The sequence below is a fragment of the Heterodontus francisci genome, chromosome 43 (genome assembly GCF_036365525.1).
Source record: "Heterodontus francisci isolate sHetFra1 chromosome 43, sHetFra1.hap1, whole genome shotgun sequence".
Taxonomy (NCBI): domain Eukaryota; kingdom Metazoa; phylum Chordata; class Chondrichthyes; order Heterodontiformes; family Heterodontidae; genus Heterodontus; species Heterodontus francisci.
This window is the reverse complement of record NC_090413.1, coordinates 5539358-5560249: the sequence shown is the minus strand read 5'-3', so window position 1 is coordinate 5560249 and position 20892 is coordinate 5539358. Positions and strand designations below refer to the sequence as shown.

At 48.2% G+C, this 20892-nt stretch overlaps 1 protein-coding gene across 1 annotated transcript in view; it reads right to left on the bottom strand.

The window, feature by feature from the left end:
- Positions 1-20433, bottom strand: part of LOC137355550 (G-protein coupled estrogen receptor 1-like) — a 41765-nt gene extending 21332 nt beyond the window's left edge. The window contains exons 1-4 of the mRNA XM_068020795.1: positions 20207-20433; positions 19731-19964; positions 19506-19636; positions 15862-16146 (exon numbers count right to left, since the gene is read on the bottom strand). Coding sequence (XP_067876896.1) covers positions 15862-16146; positions 19506-19636; positions 19731-19964; positions 20207-20433 — 877 coding nt within the window. The remainder of the gene's footprint in view (positions 1-15861; positions 16147-19505; positions 19637-19730; positions 19965-20206) is intronic.
- Between the last annotated feature and the right edge of the window lie 459 nt (positions 20434-20892).

Here is a 20892-nt window from a genome sequence, read left to right as displayed (position 1 = left end):
AAGCTGTCCTGGAAATATGCTCCCTAACTACTCCTGCTCTTTTCCCTCCTCCTGAAGTGGCCTCCAGATTCCTGGTGGCAACACCTGTGTCCTTATGTTGCCAATGATATAAAGGATGCAGCAGAACACCATGAACTTGGACTCCTGCTCCAGCATGTCCTGGAGGGCTCCCTCCGAGTGGTTCAGCTATCGGATGTGTTACTTCAGCACGCCGTTGGTCCTCTCCAAGATGTGGCTCCATTGATTGCGTTGTGCACCTGTTATTTCATGTGTGGTTGGTTGTTGGCCAGAGGGGTGGGTGTGAGTTTGGGGGTGGAGGATGATGACTGATGTTGAGAGGGGGTATTCCTTGTTTCAGAGAACCTACTCCCGTGTTTTCAGTGGTGGTCCGAAGACAGTGGGAATGGCTGACTGCTTCAGAATGAAGGTATTGTGGCTGCTGTCAGGATAGTGGACATTCACCAACATGATGTACTGGGCATGGTGACACACCAACTGCACATTAATGCAGTGAGAGTTCTTTCAGTTACTGTATCTCTCCCAGTTGTCATGCGGGCCCCACAGAGCCACAGACACCATCTGGAATCCCGTTATCCTGGTAAACCCACGGACCTTTCATCTTGCACTTCCCTGCTGTGGGAGCCAGTCATGTATTCACCTCATCTTGCACAGACAGCCTCTGTCATCTTGTGGATGCATCAATGGGCATCAGACTGGGAGATGATGGATGTGTCGTCCAATCCTGCCTGGATTTGTCCGGATCCATAGAAGTTTGACAAAACTGTCAATGCCGTCCTTGCCCTGGTGCGAGGCTCCAGGTTGTGTTGAAGGTGATGCCACAGGTCTGTGACCATCTCCTTGCTGAATCGGAGTCACCTCATACACTGCTCCTGGGTTAGGTGTAGATAGGAAAAGTAGTCTTGGAAAACCCAGGGATGGTAGGGCAGAGCCCACTCCTTCCATCTTTGCAGTGCTTCCTCTCTCTGCAGCCTCTGCTCCATTTGTTGGTCATGTTTCAGATCTAGATGCAATGTAACTACAGTCCCCATATCTCGTCCAGAGTTGGGTCACTAAATCCTTTGGTCCTGAATGGACACCGCAGCTCAAAGCACAATCTGCAGGAAACCATCCACAGAACATCCACTAACTTTACAATGGCAGAACAGGTCAAAAGCCCTTCACCTGCAAGTTTGAGCCTGGTCATTTTAAGTAACACTGGGCTTCCTGGTGCTGCTGAGAGTGACTAACAGAGGCGTTCAGTGAACATGCACTGACCTCACTTCAAAGATGTGCATCAAACCTGCCAGAATGGCTGATTGATGTCATATCAGACCCCTCCTCACGCCACTGAAGCATGAACAGTACGCATAACTTAGTGCCCTGGAGAGCATGTGTGCCCTGTGCTCTTCGGGGGGGTGTAAACTAAATCAGCAGGGGAATGGGAACCTAAATTGTAGTTCCAGTGTACAGGCTGCTGAGAGTAGTGAGGTAGGGGATAAGGTTACAGGGACGCAAGAGGGCACTGGCAAGCAAGAACTTGGTTTAAAGTGTGTCTACTTCAACGCCAGGAGCATCCGGAATAAGATGGGTGAGCTTGCTGCATGGGTTGGTACCTGGGATCCTGATGTTGTGGCCATTTCAGAGACATGGGTAGAGCAGGGGCAGGAATGGATGTTGCAGGTTCCGGGATTTAGATGTTTCAGTGAGAAGAGGGTAAAAGAGGGGGGGGGGTGGGTGTGGCATTGTTAATCAAGGAAAGTATTACAGCGGCAGAAAGGACGTTTGAGGACTCGTCTACTGAGGTAGTATGGGCCGAGGTTAGAAACAGGAGAGGAGAGGTCACCCTGTTGGGAGTTTTCTATAGACCTCCGAATAGATCCAGAGATGTAGAGGAAAGGATAGCGAAGATGATTCTCGACAGGAGCGAGAGTAACAGGGTAGTGGTTATGGGGGACTTTAACTTTCCAAATATTGACTGGAAATACTATAGTTCGAGTACTTTAGATGGGTCTGTTTTTGTCCAGTGTGTGCAGGAGGGTTTTCTGACACAGTATGTGGACAGGCCAACCAGGGGCGATGCCACATTGGATTTGGTACTGGGTAATGAACCCAGCCAGGTGTTCGATTTAGATGTAGGTGAGCACTTTGGCGATAGTGATCACAATTCGGTTAGGATTACATTAGCGATGGGCAGGGACAGGTATATACCGCAGGGCAAGAATTATAGCTGGGGGAAAGGAAATTATGACGCGATTAGGCAAGATTTAGGATGTGTAGGATGGGGAAGGAAACTGCAGGGGATGGGCACAAACGAAATGTGGAGCTTATTCAAGGAGCAGCTAATGCGTGTCCTTGATAAGTATGTACCTGTCAGGCAGGGAGGAAGTTGTCGAGCGAGGGAGCCGTGGTTTACTCAAGAAGTTGAAGCGCTTGTCAAGAGGAAGAGGGAGGCTTATGTTAGGATGAGACGTGAAGGCTCAGTTAGGGCGCTTGAGAGTTACAAGCTAGCCAGGAAGGATCTAAAGGGAGGGCTAAGAAGAGCAAGGAGAGGACACGAGAAGTCATTGGCGGATAGGATCAAAGAAAACCCTAAGGCTTTTTACAGGTATATCAGGAATAAAAGAATGATAAGAGTTAGAACAGGGCCAATCAAGGATAGTAGTGGGAAGTTGTGTGCGGAATCAGAGGAGATAGGTGAAGCGTTAAATGAATATTTTTCGTCAGTATTTACAGTAGAGAAAGAAAATGTTGCCGAGGAGATTACTGAGATACAGCCTACTAGGCTAGATGGGATTGCGATTCACAAGGAGGAGGTGTTAGCAATTTTGGAAAGAGTGAAAATAGATAAGTCCCCTGGGCCAGATGGGATTTATCCTAGGATTCTCTGGGAAGCTAGGGAGGAGATTGCAGAGCCTTTGTCCTTGATCTTTATGTCGTCATTGTCGACAGGAGTACTGCCGGAAGACTGGAGGATAGCAAATGTTGTCCCCTTGTTCAAGAAGGGGAGTAGAGACAGCCCTGGTAATTATAGACCTGTGAGCCTTACTTCGGTTGTGGGTAAAATGTTGGAAAAGGTTATAAGAGATAGGATTTATAATCATCTTGAAAAGAATAAGTTCATTTGCGATAGTCAGCACGGTTTTGTGAAAGGTAGGTCGTGCCTCACAAACCTTATTGAGTTTTTCGAGAAGGTGACCAAACAGGTGGATGAGGGTAAAGCCGTGGATGTGGTGTATATGGATTTCAGTAAGGCGTTTGATAAGGTTCCCCACGGTAGGCTATTGCAGAAAATACGGAAGTATGGAGTTGAAGGTGATTTAGAGCTTTGGATCAGAAATTGGCCAGCTGAAAGAAGACAGAGGGTGGTGGTTGATGGCAAATGTTCATCCTGGAGTTTAGTTACTAGTGGTGTACCGCAAGGTTCTGTTTTGGGGTCACTGCTGTTTGTCATTTTTATAAATGACCTGGATGAGGGTGTCGAAGGGTGGGTTAGTAAATTTGCGGATGACACGAAGGTCGGTGGAGTTGTGGATCGTGTCGAAGGGTGTTGTAGGGTACAGAGGGGCATAGATAGGCTGCAGAGCTGGGCTGAGAGATGGCAAATGGAGTTTAATGCGGAGAAGTGTGAGGTGATTCACTTCGGAAGGAGTAACAGCAATGCAGAGTACTGGGCTAATGGGAAGATTCTTGGTAGTGTAGATGAGCAGAGAGATCTTGGTGTCCAGGTACATAAATCCCTGAAAGTTGCTACCCAGGTTAATAGGGCTGTTAAGAAGGCATATGGTGTGTTAGCTTTTATTAGTAGGGGGATCGAGTTTAGGAGCCACGAGGTCATGATGCAGCTGTACAAAACTCTGGTGAGGCCACACCTTGAGTATTGCGTGCAGTTCTGGTCACCGCATTATTGGAAGGATGTGGAGGCTTTGGAAAGGGTGCAGAGGAGATTTACTAGCATGTTGCCTGGTATGGGGGGAAGGTCTTACGAGGAAAGGCTGAGGGACTAGGGGTTGTTTTCGTTAGAGAGAAGGAGGAGGAGAGGTGACTTAATAGAGACATACAAGATAATCAGAGGGTTAGATAGGGTGGATAGTGAGAGTCTTTTCCCTCGGATGATGATGGCAAACACGAGGGGACATAGCTTTAAGTTGAGGGGTGAAAGATATAGGACAGATGTCAGAGGTAGTTTCTTTACGCAGAGAGTCGTAGGGGCGTGGAACGCCCTGCCTGCAACAGTGGTAGACTCGCCAACTTTAAGGGCATTTAAGTGGTCATTGGATAGACATATGGATGAAAATGGAATAGTGTAGGTCAGATGGTCGGCGCAACATCGAGGGCCGAAGGGCCTGTACTGCGCTGTAATGTTCTAATTCTAATTCTACTTCTAATTCAATGTGGTGCAAGTGGCCAGCAGTGAAGCTGGCAACATTTTCTGGAGTTAACGTTTCGGGTCAGTGACCCTTCATCGGAACTTCATCCGAAGGGTCACTGACCCGAAACGTTAACTCTGCTTCTCTTTCCACAGATGCTGCCAGACCTGCTGAGTGATTCCAGCATTTCTTGTTTTTATTTCAGATTTCCAGCATCCGCAGTATTTTACTGTTATAATATTTTCCGGATCCAAGCTTCCACAGAGCGAGCACCAGAGGGCAGTGTAGAGCTGAAATTTGCAGTCAGGGAGAGACCCAGTTGGAAATAAATTCACTTTCAAAAGGGAACTGAATCCATATTTAAAGGTGAACAATTTGCAGGAATGTGGGAAATGGATAGAAGAAAATAACAATCAGAGGGGAAAGGCCTTGGAGGAATGTAATCAAAAGAGTGAGAATGTTAAAATTGAGACGTTGCTGTGCTGGGAACTAATGTAGATCAGTGAGTACAGGGATGATGGCTGAAAGGAATTTTGTTCGAGTTAGAATAGGGCAGCAGAGTTTTCAATGAGGTCAAGTTTATGGAGGTTTGTAACTCGGACGGTGGGCAGGAAAAATTGGAATATTCGATCCTGGATTTATCAAAGGCACGGATGAGAGTTCAGGTGGTTACGTAGGAACATGGGAGCAGGAGTAGGCCATTCAGCCCATCGAGCTTTCCGGGCCATTCAATATGATCATGGCTGATCATCCAATTCAATGCCTTTTTCCCACACTATCCCCATATCCCTTTACATCATTGGTATTTAGAAATCTGTCAATCTCTGCTTTAAACATACTCAATGACTGAGCTTCCACAGCCCTCTGGGGTAGAGAATTCCAAAGATTCACAACCCTCTGAGTAAAGAAATTTCTCCTCATCTCAGTCCTAAGTGGCTTCCGCAGATTTTGAAATTGTGTCCCCTGGTTCTAGACTCCCCAATTAGGGGAAACATCTTAGCTGCATCTACTCTTTCTATCCCTTTAAGTATTTTATAGGTTTCAATGAGATCACCTCTCATTCTTTGAAACTCTAGAGATATAGGCCCAGTTTCCCCAATCTCTCTTCATAGGACAGTCCCGCCATCTTGGGAACCAGTCTGGTGAACCTCTATGGCAACAATATCTATCCTGAGGTAAGGTCTTCGAAGGACAAGAGCAGCAGATGCACGGGAACATCAACACCTGCAAGTTCCCCTCCAAGTCACACACCATCCTGACTTGGAACTATATTGCCGTTTCTTCACTGTCGCGGGGTAAAAATCATGGAACTCCCTTCCTAACAGCACTGTGGGTGTACCTACCTCACATGGACTCCAGTGGTTCAAGAAGGCAGCTCACCACCACCTTCTCAAGGGCAATTAGGGATGGGCAATAAATGCTGGCCTAGCCAGCGACCCCCACATCCCATGAATGAATAAAAAAAAGGAGCAAGATTGCACACAGGGCAGCACAGTGGCGCAGTGGTTAGTACCACAGCCTCACAGCTCTCGTGACCTGAGTTCAGTTCTGGGTACTGTCTGTGCAGAGTTTGCAAGTTCTCCCTGTGACCGTATTGGTTTCCACCGGGTAAACTGGCCATTGTAAATTGCCCCTAGTGTAGGTAGCTGGTAGGAGAATTGAGGGAATGTGGGGATGTAGGGAATATGGGATTAATGTAGGATTAGTATAAATGGGTGGTTGTTGGTTAGCACAGACTCAGTGGGCCAAAGGGCCTGTTTCAGTGCTGTATCTCTGTACGACTCTAGTACTGCAGGTGTAATCTAACCAATGTTCTATACAAGTGGAGCATGACTTCACTACTCCTGTACTCAAATCCTCTTGCAATAAAGGCTCACACACTATTAGCCTTCCTAATTGCTTGCTGCACCTGCATATTAGCTTTCAGTGACTTGTTGACAAGGACACCCAGGTCCCATTGTACATCTACACTTTCTAATCACTTACCATTTAAGAAATACTCTTCACATCTATTCCTCCTAACATCACATTTTTCAACATTATATTCCATCTGCCATGTTCTTGCCCACTTACTAAGTCTGTCCAAATCCCTTGAAGCCACTTTGCATCTTCCTCACAACATACATTCCCACCTAGTTTTGTGTCATCCACGAACTTGGAAATACTACATTTGGTTCCCTACATATATATATATATATAGTGAACAGCTGGGACTCAAGCACTGATCCCTGCAGTACCTTACTAGCCACAGCCTGCCAACGCGAGAATGACCCGTTTATTCCCACTCTCTGCTTTCTGCCTGTTATCCAAACCTTAATCCATGCCAGTATATTACCCCCTATCCCATGTGTTTTAATTTTTCTAACCAACCTCATGTTGGAGATTTTATCATCAACAAAGTAATTCATGACAACGCTACTTCATCGCACACGTCATCAGGATGCGCCGCGGTGCGCACATGCGCAGACGGTCTCATGCCCCCTGCGCATGCGCTGCGGTCCGGATGACCAGGACCGCTTTGCGCATGTGCAGACGACGCGGTACGCCCATGCGCACACAGTCTCCTCATCTCTGCGCATGCGCTGCGGTCCGACCTGCCAGGACCGTTGTGCGCTTGCGCAGATGATGTCATCGCGTTATTTCGTCTTCCTCGCCGACGCGCCAGTTTGGCCTCTGCGCATGCGTCAAAGCTTCGGCGCGACTTTTTGAAAGTGGAAGGAGGAGAGGTTTCGTCGGGCATTTTCTCGCATTTTATCTGAATTATTTATTCGTTTTGGAGACTTGCTTCATTTTTATTTGACACAGGAGATTGTTCCAAGGTAAGTTGCTCTGCCTTTGTAAGTTGCTCTGAAAACATTTCCATTGTCTGGGCCACCGCATGTTCTCCAGTCCCTGTTGTGAGTTGCTCTGAAAACATTTCCATTGGCTGGGCCACCGCATGTTCTCCAGTCCCTGTTGTGAGTTGCTCTGAAAACATTTCCATTGTCTTGGCCACCGCATGTAGCAGGATGAAGGCACAGTGACTGTGATTTCTGGCGCCAAACAGTACACACTGCAGATACATGATGGCCAGGCTACCTGCAGCTGCATCTTCTCCATTCAGACTTCGTTGCCCTGCAAACATGCTGTTGTTGTGCAGAGGCATCTGGGTCTGCCTTTGGACAGGCTCGCCCCCAATTGTCACTGGCGTGCATCTCAGACATCAACGACGACAGGCATGGCTGCTGCCATTGTGATTACGGAGGAACAGCCAAGGCCCCTCAGCCACAATGAAAAATACCGCTTGCTTTCAGATCAATTGTACCAGCTACAACAGGCCGTTCTGCAGAGTGGAACGGCAGCATTCATGAGGAGATTGGACTGTCTGTGGCAACAAACTCTCCGCTGGCAGCAAGGACTGGCTGATGAGATGGAGCCATTTACTATGCCCAACAATTGCCCGGAAGCACCTTCGGATGGAGGTGGCCGCGCGCTGGACATCAGTCACGTGTCACAAACCCTGGATCCTGAGCGTCTCACCCCCTGGCCTAATGATCTGATGGACCATACATATGCCTGCCTGTTCAAATCTCCACTTCCCCTACCTGCGGTACCCTCTCCTTGCTGCTCAGTTACACAGTCACCTGCTCCTACACCCATCAGGGCAGTGCACATGGACACACAGTTACCTGCTCCTACACCCATCAGGGCAGTGCTCATGGGCACACAGTTACCTGGTCCTACACCCATCAGGGCAGTGCACATGGACACACAGTTACCTGCTCCTACACCCATCAGGGCAGTGCTCATGGACACACAGTTACCTGCTCCTACACCCATCAGGGCAGTGCACATGGACACACAGTTACCTGGTCCTACACCCATCAGGGCAGTGCACATGGACACACAGTTACCTGCTCCTACACCCATCAGGGCAGTGCTCATGGGCACACAGTTACCTGCTCCTACACCCATCAGGGCAGTGCTCATGGACACACATAGAACATAGAACATAGAACATACAGCACAGAACAGGCCCTTCGGCCCACAATGTTGTGCCGATCCTTTGTCCTCTGTCAAGGACAATTTAATCTATACCCCATCATTCTCCTTTATCCATATACCTATCCAAAAGCCTTTTGAAAGTCCCTAAAGTTTCTGACTCAACAACTTCCCCGGGCAAGGCATTCCATGCCTCGACCACTCTCTGGGTAAAGAACCTTCCCCTGACATCCCCCTTATATCTCCCACCCTTCACCTTAAATTTATGACCCCTTGTAACGCTTTGCTCCACCCGGGGAAAAAGTTTCTGACTGTCTACCCTATCTATTCCCCTGATCATCTTATAAACCTCTATCATGTCACCCCTCATCCTTCTCCTTTCTAATGAGAAGAGGCCTAGAATGTTCAGCCTTTCCTCGTAAGACTTATTCTCCATTCCAGGCAACATCCTGGTAAATCTCCTCTGCACCCTCTCCAAGGCTTCCACATCCTTCCTAAAATGAGGCGACCAGAACTGCACACAGTACTCCAAATGAGGCCTTACCAAGGTCCTGTACAGCTGCATCATCACCTCACGGCTCTTAAATTCAATCCCTCTGCTAATGAACGCTAACACCCCATATGCCTTCTTCACAGCCCTATCCACTTGAGTTGCAACTTTCAATGATCTATGCACATAGACCCCAAGGTCTCTCTGCTCCTCCACATGCCCAAGAACCCTACCGTTAACCCAGTATTTTGCATTCATGTTTGTCCTTCCAAAATGGACGACCTCACACTTTTCAGGGTTAAACTCCATCTGCCACTTTTCAGCCCAGCACTGCAACCTATCCAAGTCCCTTTGCAGACGACAATAGCCCTCCTCGGTATCCACAACTCCACCAACCTTTGTATCATCTGCAAATTTACTGACCCACCCTTCGACTTCCTCATCCAAGTCGTTAATAAAAATCACAAACAGGAGAGGACCCAGAACTGATCCCTGCGGCACGCCACTGGTAACTGGGCTCCAGGCTGAGTATTTACCATCTAAGACCACTCTCTGCCTTCTATCAGTTAGCCAATTCTTAATCCAACTGGCCACATTCCCCACTATCCCATGCCTCCTGACTTTCTCCATAAGTCTACCATGGGGGACCTTATCAAATGCCTTACTAAAATCCATGTACACCACATCCACTGGTTTACCCTCATCCACTTGCTTGGTCACCTGCTCAAAGAATTCAATCAGGCTTGTGAGGCAAGTCCTACCCCTCACAAAACCGTGCTGACTGTCCCGAATCAAGCAGTGTCTTTCCAGATGCTCATAAATCCTATCCCTCAGCACCTTTTCCATCAACTTGCCTACCACCGAAGTAAGACTAACTGGCCTGTAATTCCCAGGGTTGTTCCTATTCCCTTTCTTGAACAGGGGCACAACATTTGCCACCCTCCAATCACCTGGTACCACCCCCGTCAGCAGAGAAGATGAAAAGATCATTGCCAGCGGCTCTGCAATTTCATCCCTTGCTTCCCATAACATCCTTGGATATACCCCGTCAGGCCCGGGAGACTTGTCTATCTTCAAGTTATTCAAAAACCCCAACACATCTTCCCTCCTAACGAGCACTTCCTCGAGCTTACCAGTCTGTTTCACACCGTCCTCTTCAGTAATACACCCCTTCTCATTCGTAAATACCGAAGAGAAGTACTCATTCAAAACCTCACTTATCTCTTCCGGCTCAACACACAGTCTCCCGCTATTGTCCTTGACCGGACCTACGGTCCCCCTAGTCATCCTCATATTTCTGACATACGCGTAAAAGGCCTTGGGGTTTTCTTTTATCCTACCCGCCAAGCATTTTTCATGCCCTCTCTTAGCTCTCCTAATCCCTTTCTTCAGATCCTTCCTGGCCATCTTGTATCCCTCCAGAGCTATGCCTGTGCCCTTTTTCCTCAACTTTATATACGCATCCTTCTTCTTCCTAACAAGACTCTCAACCTCTCTTGTCAACCACGGTTCCCTCACATGACCATCCCTTCCCTGTCTGACAGGGACATGCTTATCAATGGCCCCTACTATCTGCTCCTTGAAAAAGTTCCACATTTCGACCGTGCCCTTCCCTGCCAGCATATGCTCCCAACTTATGCTCCTCAGTTCCTGCCTGACAGCATCATATCTACCCTTCCCCCAATTGTAAACCTTGCCCTGTTGCACATACCTATCCCTCTCCATTACCACAGTGAATGCTACAGAATTGTGATCACTATCTCCAAAGTGCTCGCCCACCAACAGCTCTATCACTTGCCCTGGTTCATTACCTAGTACCAAATCCAATATTGCCTCCCCTCTGGTCGGGCAGTCTACATACTGAGTCAGAAAAGCTTCCTGGACATACTGCACAAACACTACCCCATCCAAACTATTCGATCTAAAGAGTTGCCAATCAATCTTTGGGAAGTTGAAATCCCCCATAATTACTACCCTGTGACTTCTGCTCCTTTCCAAAATCTGTTTCCCAATCTGCTCTTCCACCTCCCTGCTGCTATTGGGGGGCCTATAGAAAACTCCCATCAAGGTGACTGCTCCTTTCCTGTTCCTGACCTCAACCCACAGTGCCTCAGTCGGCAGATCCTCCTCGAAAATTCTTTCAGCAGTTGTTACACTATTTCTAACTAACAATGCCACCCCCCCACCTCTTTTACCACCATTCCTAATCTTATGAAAACATCTATAACCAGGTACCTCCAAAAACCATTCCTCCCCCTCACCTATCCACGTTTCAGTGATGGCCACAACATCGTAGTCCCAAGTGCCCATCCACGCCTTCAATTCACTCACCTTATTCCTGATGCTTCTTGCGTTGAAGTATACGCACTTTAACCCTTCTCCGTGCCCATCTGTCCTCTGTGACAGTGCTACCTTCCCCAATACCTCACTACACTCTTTGTCTTTCTGAGTGGACCCACTGGTCCCTGGATTACAAGTCCGGTTCCCATCCCCCTCCCAAACTAGTTTAAACCCTCCCGAACAGTACTAGCAAACCTCCCTCCCAGGATATTGGTGCCCCTCTGGTTCAGATGCAGCCCGTCCTGTTTGAACAGGTCCCATCTTCCCCAGAATGCAGTCCAATTATCCAAGAACTGGAAGCCCTCCCTCCTACACCATTCCTGCAGCCACGTGTTCAGCTGTGCTCTCTCCCTATTCCTAGCCTCACTATCACGTGGCGCCGGCAACAAACCAGAGATAACAACTCTGTCCGTCCGAGCTTTCAGCTTCCAGCCTAACTCCCTAAACTCACTTCTAACATCTGTGCCACCCTTCCTTCCTACGTCGTTGGTGACACACAGCCACCTGTTTCCCCATCCGACGTTGAAACAACCATGCAGAGCCTTGTGAGACTCCGCAATTGCCAGTTGCTGCCTGTCAAGCAGAGAGGGCGTCCAAAGGGGTCAAGCACTTGGGGAACATTCAGCAAGAAGAGACTGAGCACTAAAAGAAGCAAGCATGCCGTGTCCAGTGGTAGCAGAAATGTGAATGCTCTTGCTGTGAACACAACTGGTGATAGTAGTAGGCAGGATTAAATGGGAATGGATGGAAAGACACGCGAGTAACATAACCACTGGCAGGGAACTGCTGGGCTAAATGGCCAGCTTTATGTTCATAGCCCAAAAGAAATGTGCTTCTTTTCCAGCACCCTCACATCATTCATGTTTTCCCTGAGAGCAGCATTGAACCATCACGAGATAGGGGCAGTAACATCATCCTGCCTCCGACAGCTGAGGTGGGTACGAAGTGATTCATTGGCGGTGTTATCAGTACATGCCTTTACCGCAGAACACAAAGCATGCTCAACAGTAATTTCATTGGAGGGAGGGAAGCTCTGACACTGATGTTCTTTCCTTATTTTCTTTCATGTAAAATGTGCCCTTGAGAAAACAATCCTTGACACTTAAGGACGGCATTCAAGCAAAGGAGGCAGTGCGGGAGAGGACGCAAGGATGTGCTGATTCCTGCATCTGAGGTGGGTAATAAGTACTTCATTGGCGATGTCATCAATTGGTGCCTTCACTGCAGAACTTAAAAAGGTGTGCACAACAGTAATTTCAGTGGATGGAGGGAGGCAAGCTCTGACTCTGATTTGCTTTATTTCTTTTCAAGTAAAACATGCCGTTGAGAAAACAATCCTTGAGACTTAAGGTCAGCATTCAAGCAACGAAGGCAACTGGATCATGCTGCGGAGCTCATCACGATGTGGAAAGGAACATTGCATTTATGGATGAATTGGGAATGCACATTGGGATGCGCTTGGGGAGCATTCACCAAGAATAGACTGAGCTCAGACTCTTGTGACTTTGCCTTCTTCACATGGACAATACAGTAGTGGAATAGAGAGCCAAGCGTTCATTCACCACAAGGCTCTCCAGGAACAATCTCTTTAGCTGTGCATAGCAGAGACTCAGCCTGTCTGTCTAACGGGAATGCTGGACACAACACTCATGTATCCATGCACAGCAGTTCCTCAGATACTTAATGAACTTAATAAAACTTTTCAATAATTAAACCCAGAATTGTTGAGGTTTTGTTTTGCATGCTATTTCCCCGACTTTGCAACTGCACTTCAGATATTCAACTATGGTGGGGGGGTAGAGGGAGGGGTGGGTGAAGAGGGGGAGGGGTGGGGAGAGCGGGGAGGGGTGGGGAGAGGGAGCATGCAAAATGCAGGGACCAAACAGTTGCAATGCCTGAAGTACTGTGGAGAAGTAGAGAAAGCAACTGGGTAGGGGAGAAAGCAACTGGATTGGGCATCCGCAGCTGGAGGGAACGGCTGAATGGAGAGAGCCGGAAGCGAGAGGCCGTAGAGAGCCACGGGGAGCGAGCGTGTGAAGACCTTGGTGTCACCGGGTCCAGGGACTGGCCAGTAAGTCTTTTGCTGTTGTGTTTATGGCGCATGCACAGAAAAAGGCACTCGTCTTCTGTTCCACTGCTGCCCCCCCACTCTCTCCCCTTCCTCCCTCTCCCCCAGCTCTCTCCCTCCCCCCTTCCTTACCCCTCCCTCTCCCTCTTTCTCTCCCCCTCTCCCTCTTTCTCTCCCCCTCCCCCTCTTTCTCTCCCTCTTTCTCTCCCCTCTCCCTCTTTCTCCCTATCCCTCTTTCTCCCCCTCCCCCTTCCTTACCCCTCCCTCTTTCTCCCCCTTCCTTACCCCTCCTTCTCCCCTCTCCCTCTTTCTCCCCCTCCCTCTTTCTCCCCCCGTCCTTCTTTCTCCCCCCCTCCCTAATTCTCCTCCCTCTCCCTTTCCCCACCCTCGCCCCCCCGGCACCGCTACCGCAGGTCTCCCCGCGCTGCTGTCCCCGGCCCCCGCGCTGCTGTCCCCGGCCCCCGCGCTGCTGTCCCCGGCCCCCGCGCTGCTCTCCCCGGCCCCCGCGCTGCTCTCCCCGGCCCCCGCGCTGATCTCCCCGGCCCCCGCGCTGATCTCCCCGGCCCCCGCGCTGCTCTCCCCGGCCCCCGCGCTGATCTCCCCGGCCCCCGCGCTGATCTCCCCGGCCCCCGCGCTGATCTCCCCGGCCCCCGCGCTGCTCTCCCCGGCCCCCGCGCTGCTGATCCCGGCCCCCGCGCTGCTGTCCCCGGCCCCCGCGCTGCTCTCCCCGGCCCCCGCGCTGATCTCCCCGGCCCCCGCGCTGCTCTCCCCGGCCCAATCCACTCTCTCACTCCGGCCATTGTCTTCTGCCACGTGTTTGTCAGGTTTCATCTCTGTGATTCTTTGAGCAGCGCCATCTTTAGTCCTGGCAGCTGCGTCAGTCGCAAGCTGTGACGTTTTCGTGGCACATGCTGTATTTGCGCATGTGCCAAAACAGCGCCACCTACCGATCACGTTGTCAACAATTGCGGTCTTTTCTCAAAGCCTTCTGAAAATCCAAGTATGCCATGTCCACCGAATGTGTGTCCTTTATCAATTCTATTAGTCATATCCTCAAAATACTCCAATAGATTCGTCAAACATGATTTCCCATTCATAAATCCATGTTGACTATGTCCAATCAAATTATTATTATCCAAGTGTCCATCTATCACATCCTTGAGAATAGATTCCAGCATTTTCCCAATGACTGATGTAAGGCTAACAGGTCTGTAATTCCCTGTTTTCTCTCTCCCTCCCTTCTTAAATAGTGGAGTGACATTTGCGACCTTCCAATCAGCTGGAACTACTCCAGAATCTAGAGAATTCTATCGAATGTGCAGGATTGTGCAGTGACGAGCACTGCAGCCTCACAGCTACAGCAACCCAGGTCCGATTCTGGGTACTGCCTGTGTGGAGTTTGCAAGTTCTCCCTGTGACTGCATGGGTTTCTGCCAGGTGCTCCAGTTTCCTCCCACAGCCTAAGACTTGCAGGTTGATAGGTAAATTGCCCCTTGTATAGGTAGGTGGTCGAATGGTTGTGGTAGGGTATATGGGATTAATGTAGGATTAATATAAATGGGTGGTTGATGGTCAGCACAGACTCAGTGGGCCAAAGGGCCTGTTTCAGTGCTATATCTCTAAAGTAAGAAAAAATAAAATAGAATTTTGGAAGGTAATCACCAATGCATCCACGATCTCCATAGCTACCTCTTTCAACACTCTGGGATGTAGAATATCAGGTCCTGGAGACTTATCAACCTTCAAACCCATTCATTTCTCAAATACAACCTTCTTACTAATACTAATTTCTTTCAATTCCTCATTCCCCCTTATCCCTTGGGTCTCTGATTCTGGGAGATTATTGTCCCTTCCTCAGTGAAGTGACAAAGTGATCATTTAGCTTCTCTGCCATTTCTCTATTCCCCATTATAAATACTCTTGACTCTGCCTGTAATGGACCGACATTTGACTTAGCCAAACATTTCCTTTTTATGTACCATAGAAGCTTTTACAGTCTGTTTTGATATATTTTTCTAGCTTACATTCATATTCTATTCTCCTTTTCTTTATCAGTTTCTTCATCCTCCTTTGCTATATTCTAAAATCCTCCCAAACCTCAGGTTTACTACTATTTCTGGCAACTTTATAGGCCTTTTCTTTTAATCTTATACAATCCTTAACTTGATGTAGAGGATGATATTATGGAGGTGGTAGTAGGTAGGATTGGTAATGGAGAGGATAAGGGATTGTAACTCAGCTCAGGGTTAAAGGGAATGGCAAAGTTGTGAGTAGTCTGGTTCAGCCTCAGATATTGGGCAGAGAGGGGGAAAGAGCCAATGGGTATGGAATGGAGTTTCTACAGGGAGGGAGGACAGTAGGCTTCCATCTTTCCAATACTTGAATATCAAGGGCAGAAATAGAATGAATCATGACTTATGGATTTAATAGCTGCATACAGAGACTTACCAGAGACAGCAACAGCAGCAAAGATGAGTGACTAAATTGTATGACCAGTGATACAGTCTGCTTTGGTTTATAGCCAGATACAGGGACAACAACAGCAGCAAGGAGAGGACAGTAATGAAAAGAACACTATTGCAGTTAAACACGGTTTATAGAGTTAATAGACTTACCAGGAACACCAATAAAAGCGAGGATGGGATAGTAAATGTATTGAATAATCAGTAGTGCACAATAAATCCTCCGTTCTAATGACAACGTATCATAATTTGCAGAAAGATAGTCAACCGTCCAGGATAAGCTCCTGCCCAATGTTCTAACATTCCAATCTATTGTTGTCAGATTTTGAACCATTGCTGTAATGTTCCAATCTATTGTTCTCAGACTCTGATCTATCCTCTCCCTCTGTCTGCAGCCGCTGCTCCTTGTTAGTGTTAGAGGTAATGCTCCTGCTGACACTGTGGGATAACACATTGAGAGGAGTCCCTTATTAATAGAAGAGGAAAACCCTCCAGTGACACAATTAGGGTCTATGGAGACTGACATTAATTACAGTCACTGAACAAACAGGTTTGGTTAACCCCTTTCAATCAAATACTTGTTGCACAACAAAGTAGTAAATTTACCCAGGCAAGTTGGGATGTATGAAGGTTGCTGAGGGAAGGAAAGGTGGAAACAGCAGAGGCACTGACCACAATCTTTAAATGCTCCCTGGATATGGGAGTGGCACCAGAGGAGAGTTTCAAAATGTTTAAAACACAAGAGAGATAAACCCTGTAACTCCAGACCAGTCAGCCTGATGTCATTGGTAGGGAACCTTCTCGAGGCCATAATCCAGGTCAAAAATATTTGTGTTAAAAAATGAAAAGCACAAGGGATATGTTAATGGAAAATCACGTCTGATAACCTGATCGAGATCTTTGATGAAATGACGAAAGGGTTGATGTTGATAGTGAGGTTGTTGTTATGTATGTACTTTTTACAAAAAGCATGCTAATCAAGTGCCATTTAACAGGCTTGGTATGGACAATTAAACCCATGGATTAAAGGGACAGTGGAAGTGTGGATGTGACGTTGATTCAGGTTAGAAAGCAGAGAGATGAGGGCATGCTGGTACTGCCTTGTCTGCTTTCTCTGCAGCTGTGTGGTTGCTGGATGAGCAGTTTCTCTCTGGTGCCTGGAGTAATAAGATCTGTCATCTGTCTTTAGTTTTGGTCATGTTACCACCTGATCAATGCTCCTGTTGTCCACCCAGAATGATTTGCGGTTTGAAGCTATGGCTACACAATGGGGATGAATGGTGGCCATTCACATCTACTTATCATTTAACTGGCTTCTTCTCGGTCTCTTTGTTAAGTTTCAAGCTCGGAGATAGTGACTGGAATTTTAGGGGTGCCCAATCAGGATGCTCCTCCCCCCCTCACCCCACAGCCTGCAAGGAGGCTACCAGGCTTTATCTGGTGGGCTCCTGGGGAACCTCAGCTGCCCACCGGCCACTGGTAAAATAACAATGGCGGTGGGAGGAGGCTCTTAAGTGGCAGTTAATATCAATAACCATTCATCTACCATTAATTAGCTGACCAATTAGCGTATTGGCAGCAGATTGCTGATTGAAAAAGGTGCTCACGAGCAGGGAGGTGAACGTTGGCGGGGCGGGACCAGAGCCGGAAGAAGGTGCTGAAAGCCATTTAAAAGGGCTTCCAGAACCTTCAGTGGCTCTGACAGGGGCTGCTTTCATCATGGAGGAGGGTGGAAGGTACGAGAGCTGAGCACAAGGAATAGATCTGACTGAGGGGGGAGTGGAGTGTCATTACAATTAAAGTCGTCACACATTCAATATCCATTAATCTACCAGAGACTTTGGAGAACCAGAATCTGCTTGTGGAAATGGCTGAGAGAGGCAACCGCATGGCACCCAGGTTCTCTGAAGACTGCCTGCATGTCCTCCTCTGGGAGGTTGTGGCAAGGCAGGAGGTCCTCTTCCCAGCAGACAGAAGGAGGAGGCCTCCCCAGGTCACCAAGAGGGTGTGGTCAGAGGTTGCGCAGGAGGTCAGCAGCCACAGAGGAGGAACTGGCTTCAGTGCTGCAAGCAGGTCAATGACCTTCCGCGCTCTGCCCGGGTAAAGATCATGTTGCAGTCATCACAGCTTTGAACTAATACGGGAGGTTCACTGGGTGTTGATGCTACAAAGTCGAAGCCATCCACCTGGAGTGATTGACTGCAGCCCTGTCACCAGCCGGGTGCTGGACACATCTGATATGCACAATGGTCCAGAAATGTATCAACCGTACACTTCAAAGTCAGCATGGCTTTGTCAGGGGGAGATCACGTCTAACAAACTTGATTGAATTTTTCGTCGAGGTGACCAGGTGTGTAAATGAGGGTAAAGCAGTTGATGTGATCTACATGGACTTCAGTAAGGCTTTTGATACGGTCCCACATGGGAGATTGGTTAAGAAGGTAAGAGTCCAATTAGGCAAATTGGATCCAAAATTGGCTTCGTGGCAGGAGGCAGAGAGTCATGGTCGAGGGTTGTTTGAAAGCCGATTGGAAGCCTGTGACCAGTGGTGCACTTCAGAGATCGGTGCTGGGACCCTTTCTGTTTGTTGTGCACATTAATGGTATCGACGTGAATATAGGAGGTATGATCAGTAAGCTTGCACCTGACACGAAAATTGGTGGTGTCGTAAATAATGAGGAGGAAAGCCTTAGATTACAGGACGAGATAGATGGGCTGGTAAGATGTGCAGAACAGTGGCAAATGGAATTTAATCCTGAGAAGTGCGAGGTGATGCATTTTGGGAGGACTAACAAGGCAAGGAAATATACAATGGATGGTAGGACCCTCGCAAGTACAGAGGGTCAGAGGGACCTTGGTGTACTGTCCGTAGATCACTGAAGGCAGCAGCACAGGTAGATAAGGTAGTTAAGAAGGCGTATTGGATACTTGTCCTAATTAACTGAGGCAGAGAATATAAGAGCGGGGCGGTTATGATGGGGCTGTATAAAATGCTAGCTTGGTCACAGCTGGAGTACTGTGTACAGTTCTGGTCACCACACTACAGGAAGGATGTGATTGCACTGGAGAGGGTGCAGAGGAGATTCACCAGGATGTTGCCTGGGTGGAACATTTCAGCTATGAAGTTAGACTGGATAGGCTAGGGTTGTTTTCCGTACAGCAGAGAAGGCTGAGGGGGGACCTGATTGAGGTAAACAAAATTAGGAGGGGCAAAGATAGGGTAGATAGAAAGAAACTTTTTCCCTGAACAGAGGTGTCAATAACCAAAGGGTATAGATTTAAGGTACACGGCAAGAGGTTTAGAGGGAATTTGAGGAATTTTTTTTTCACCCAGAGGGCGATTGGAATCTGGAACACACTGCCTGAAGTGATGGCAGAGGCAGGAACCCTCATAACATTTAACAAGTATTTAGATGAGCACTTGAAATGCCAGAGCATACAAGGCTACAGGCCAAGTGCTGCAAAATGGGATTCGAATAGATAGGCTTGATGGCTGGCGCAGACACAGTGGGCCGAAGGGCCTGTTTCTGTGCTGTATAACTCTATGACTCGAAGTCAATGTTGATGTTTTAGGTGATCTTGGGGAGGTGACACATTGGGCCATGTGGTGTTTGAGGGAAAGGTGGGCTGTTGTAGCTGAGATTAGCGCCTGCTGGTGACTGCTTCTCCACTTCCAGCTGATGTGAATGTTTGAATTCAGATTGACATGTCAGTCACTGGGTGATGAGCCTCCGATCAGGAGAAATGCCTGAGTATTAGAGCCTCTCGAGCCTGCCTTGCATTCAACTCCTGCAAACCTCCAACTCCTTCCCCTTGACGTTCAGGTGGCTGTGCCCCCTCCTTCTCCTCCTCAACCCTTTCACCCTCCTCGTCTGAGGATTCCTTGTGCTGAACAACATCCTCATCATCCAGGCCCTCCCTCCCTCTGCTGCTCCAGGTTATGTGAGGCACAGCAGACGACAACAATGTGAGATACCCTTGCTGGAGAATACTGACGGGCACCACCTGAGTGATCCAGGCACCTAAATCTCATCTTCAGAAGATCTATGATCTGCTCAGTGATGACTCTGGTGGTCACATGGCTCTCATTGTAACATTCCTCTGCTTCATTCCGTGGGTTCCTCACCATTGTCATCAGCCAGGTCTTCAGCGAATAACTCCTGTCGCCAAGTATCGATCCTTGCAGGCACTCGGGTTGGGGCTGAATAGTGCTGGAAACTGGGAGTTCCGGAGAATGAATGCATCGTGACTGCTTCCTGGTTAACAAGCACACACCAGCAATATACCCTTACGGTGATCACAGACAAGTTGCACATTTAATGAGTGAAAATCTTTTGATTAATGAAGGACCCTGACAGATGCTCTAACGTCTACACATAATAAATCACTGATGCTGTGGCCTGACCAGGAGTTTCAGTCAATCAGGTGAACCCTGGAGAGACAGCAATATCAGCCCTGACCTTCCAATTAACTCAGAAATCTAACAGAAAGGAATGACCAATCGAGTATCACCAACTCCTTCACAGACACACTGGTTGCCGGTCTTTTCAAGCTGCCGGATTCCTGACCACCCCCCACCACCTCCCCCGTGACTTTGATCCGTTTGCCAGACGTAAAATGTGACGGCCGACATAAAATGACTGTCAGTTGGATTTTCAGTGATTCCAACTGGCCCTTCATTGATGTAAATCGGACTGCGAGTGGCACCTCAATCTCACCCGCCATCCGACCTGCGTTCAATAGGGATTGAGCGTCATGACTTCAGGGACCTGACACGACGTCATTGTCCGGCATTTTCTGATTCGGCCACCTGGGAGGATGCCTGATATAATCAGGTAAAATTCCGGCCAGTGAGTTTTAGGTGGGACCAGACACAATAGGAAGTGGGAATTCTACAAATGGTTTTGTATTTGGATGTCCATTGAAGGGAGGTACTTCAGCCATGGTCAAAAGTCACCTGACCCTCGGCAGCATGTTATGCAGCCCTTTTAATGTCCTTTGTGTTTCATTTAAAAAAATGAAAATTCAGTTCCAGAAAATTCTATGCTGAATGCGGTTCATGTATAAAGTTATGAATAGGACAGGGGTCATGCAGACCCCACCTGCCAAGACACATTATTTCACCACATGAACATTAAAACTTAAAATTGTAGCTGGGAAGAAAAGAGGGCCTATCACAAGGAA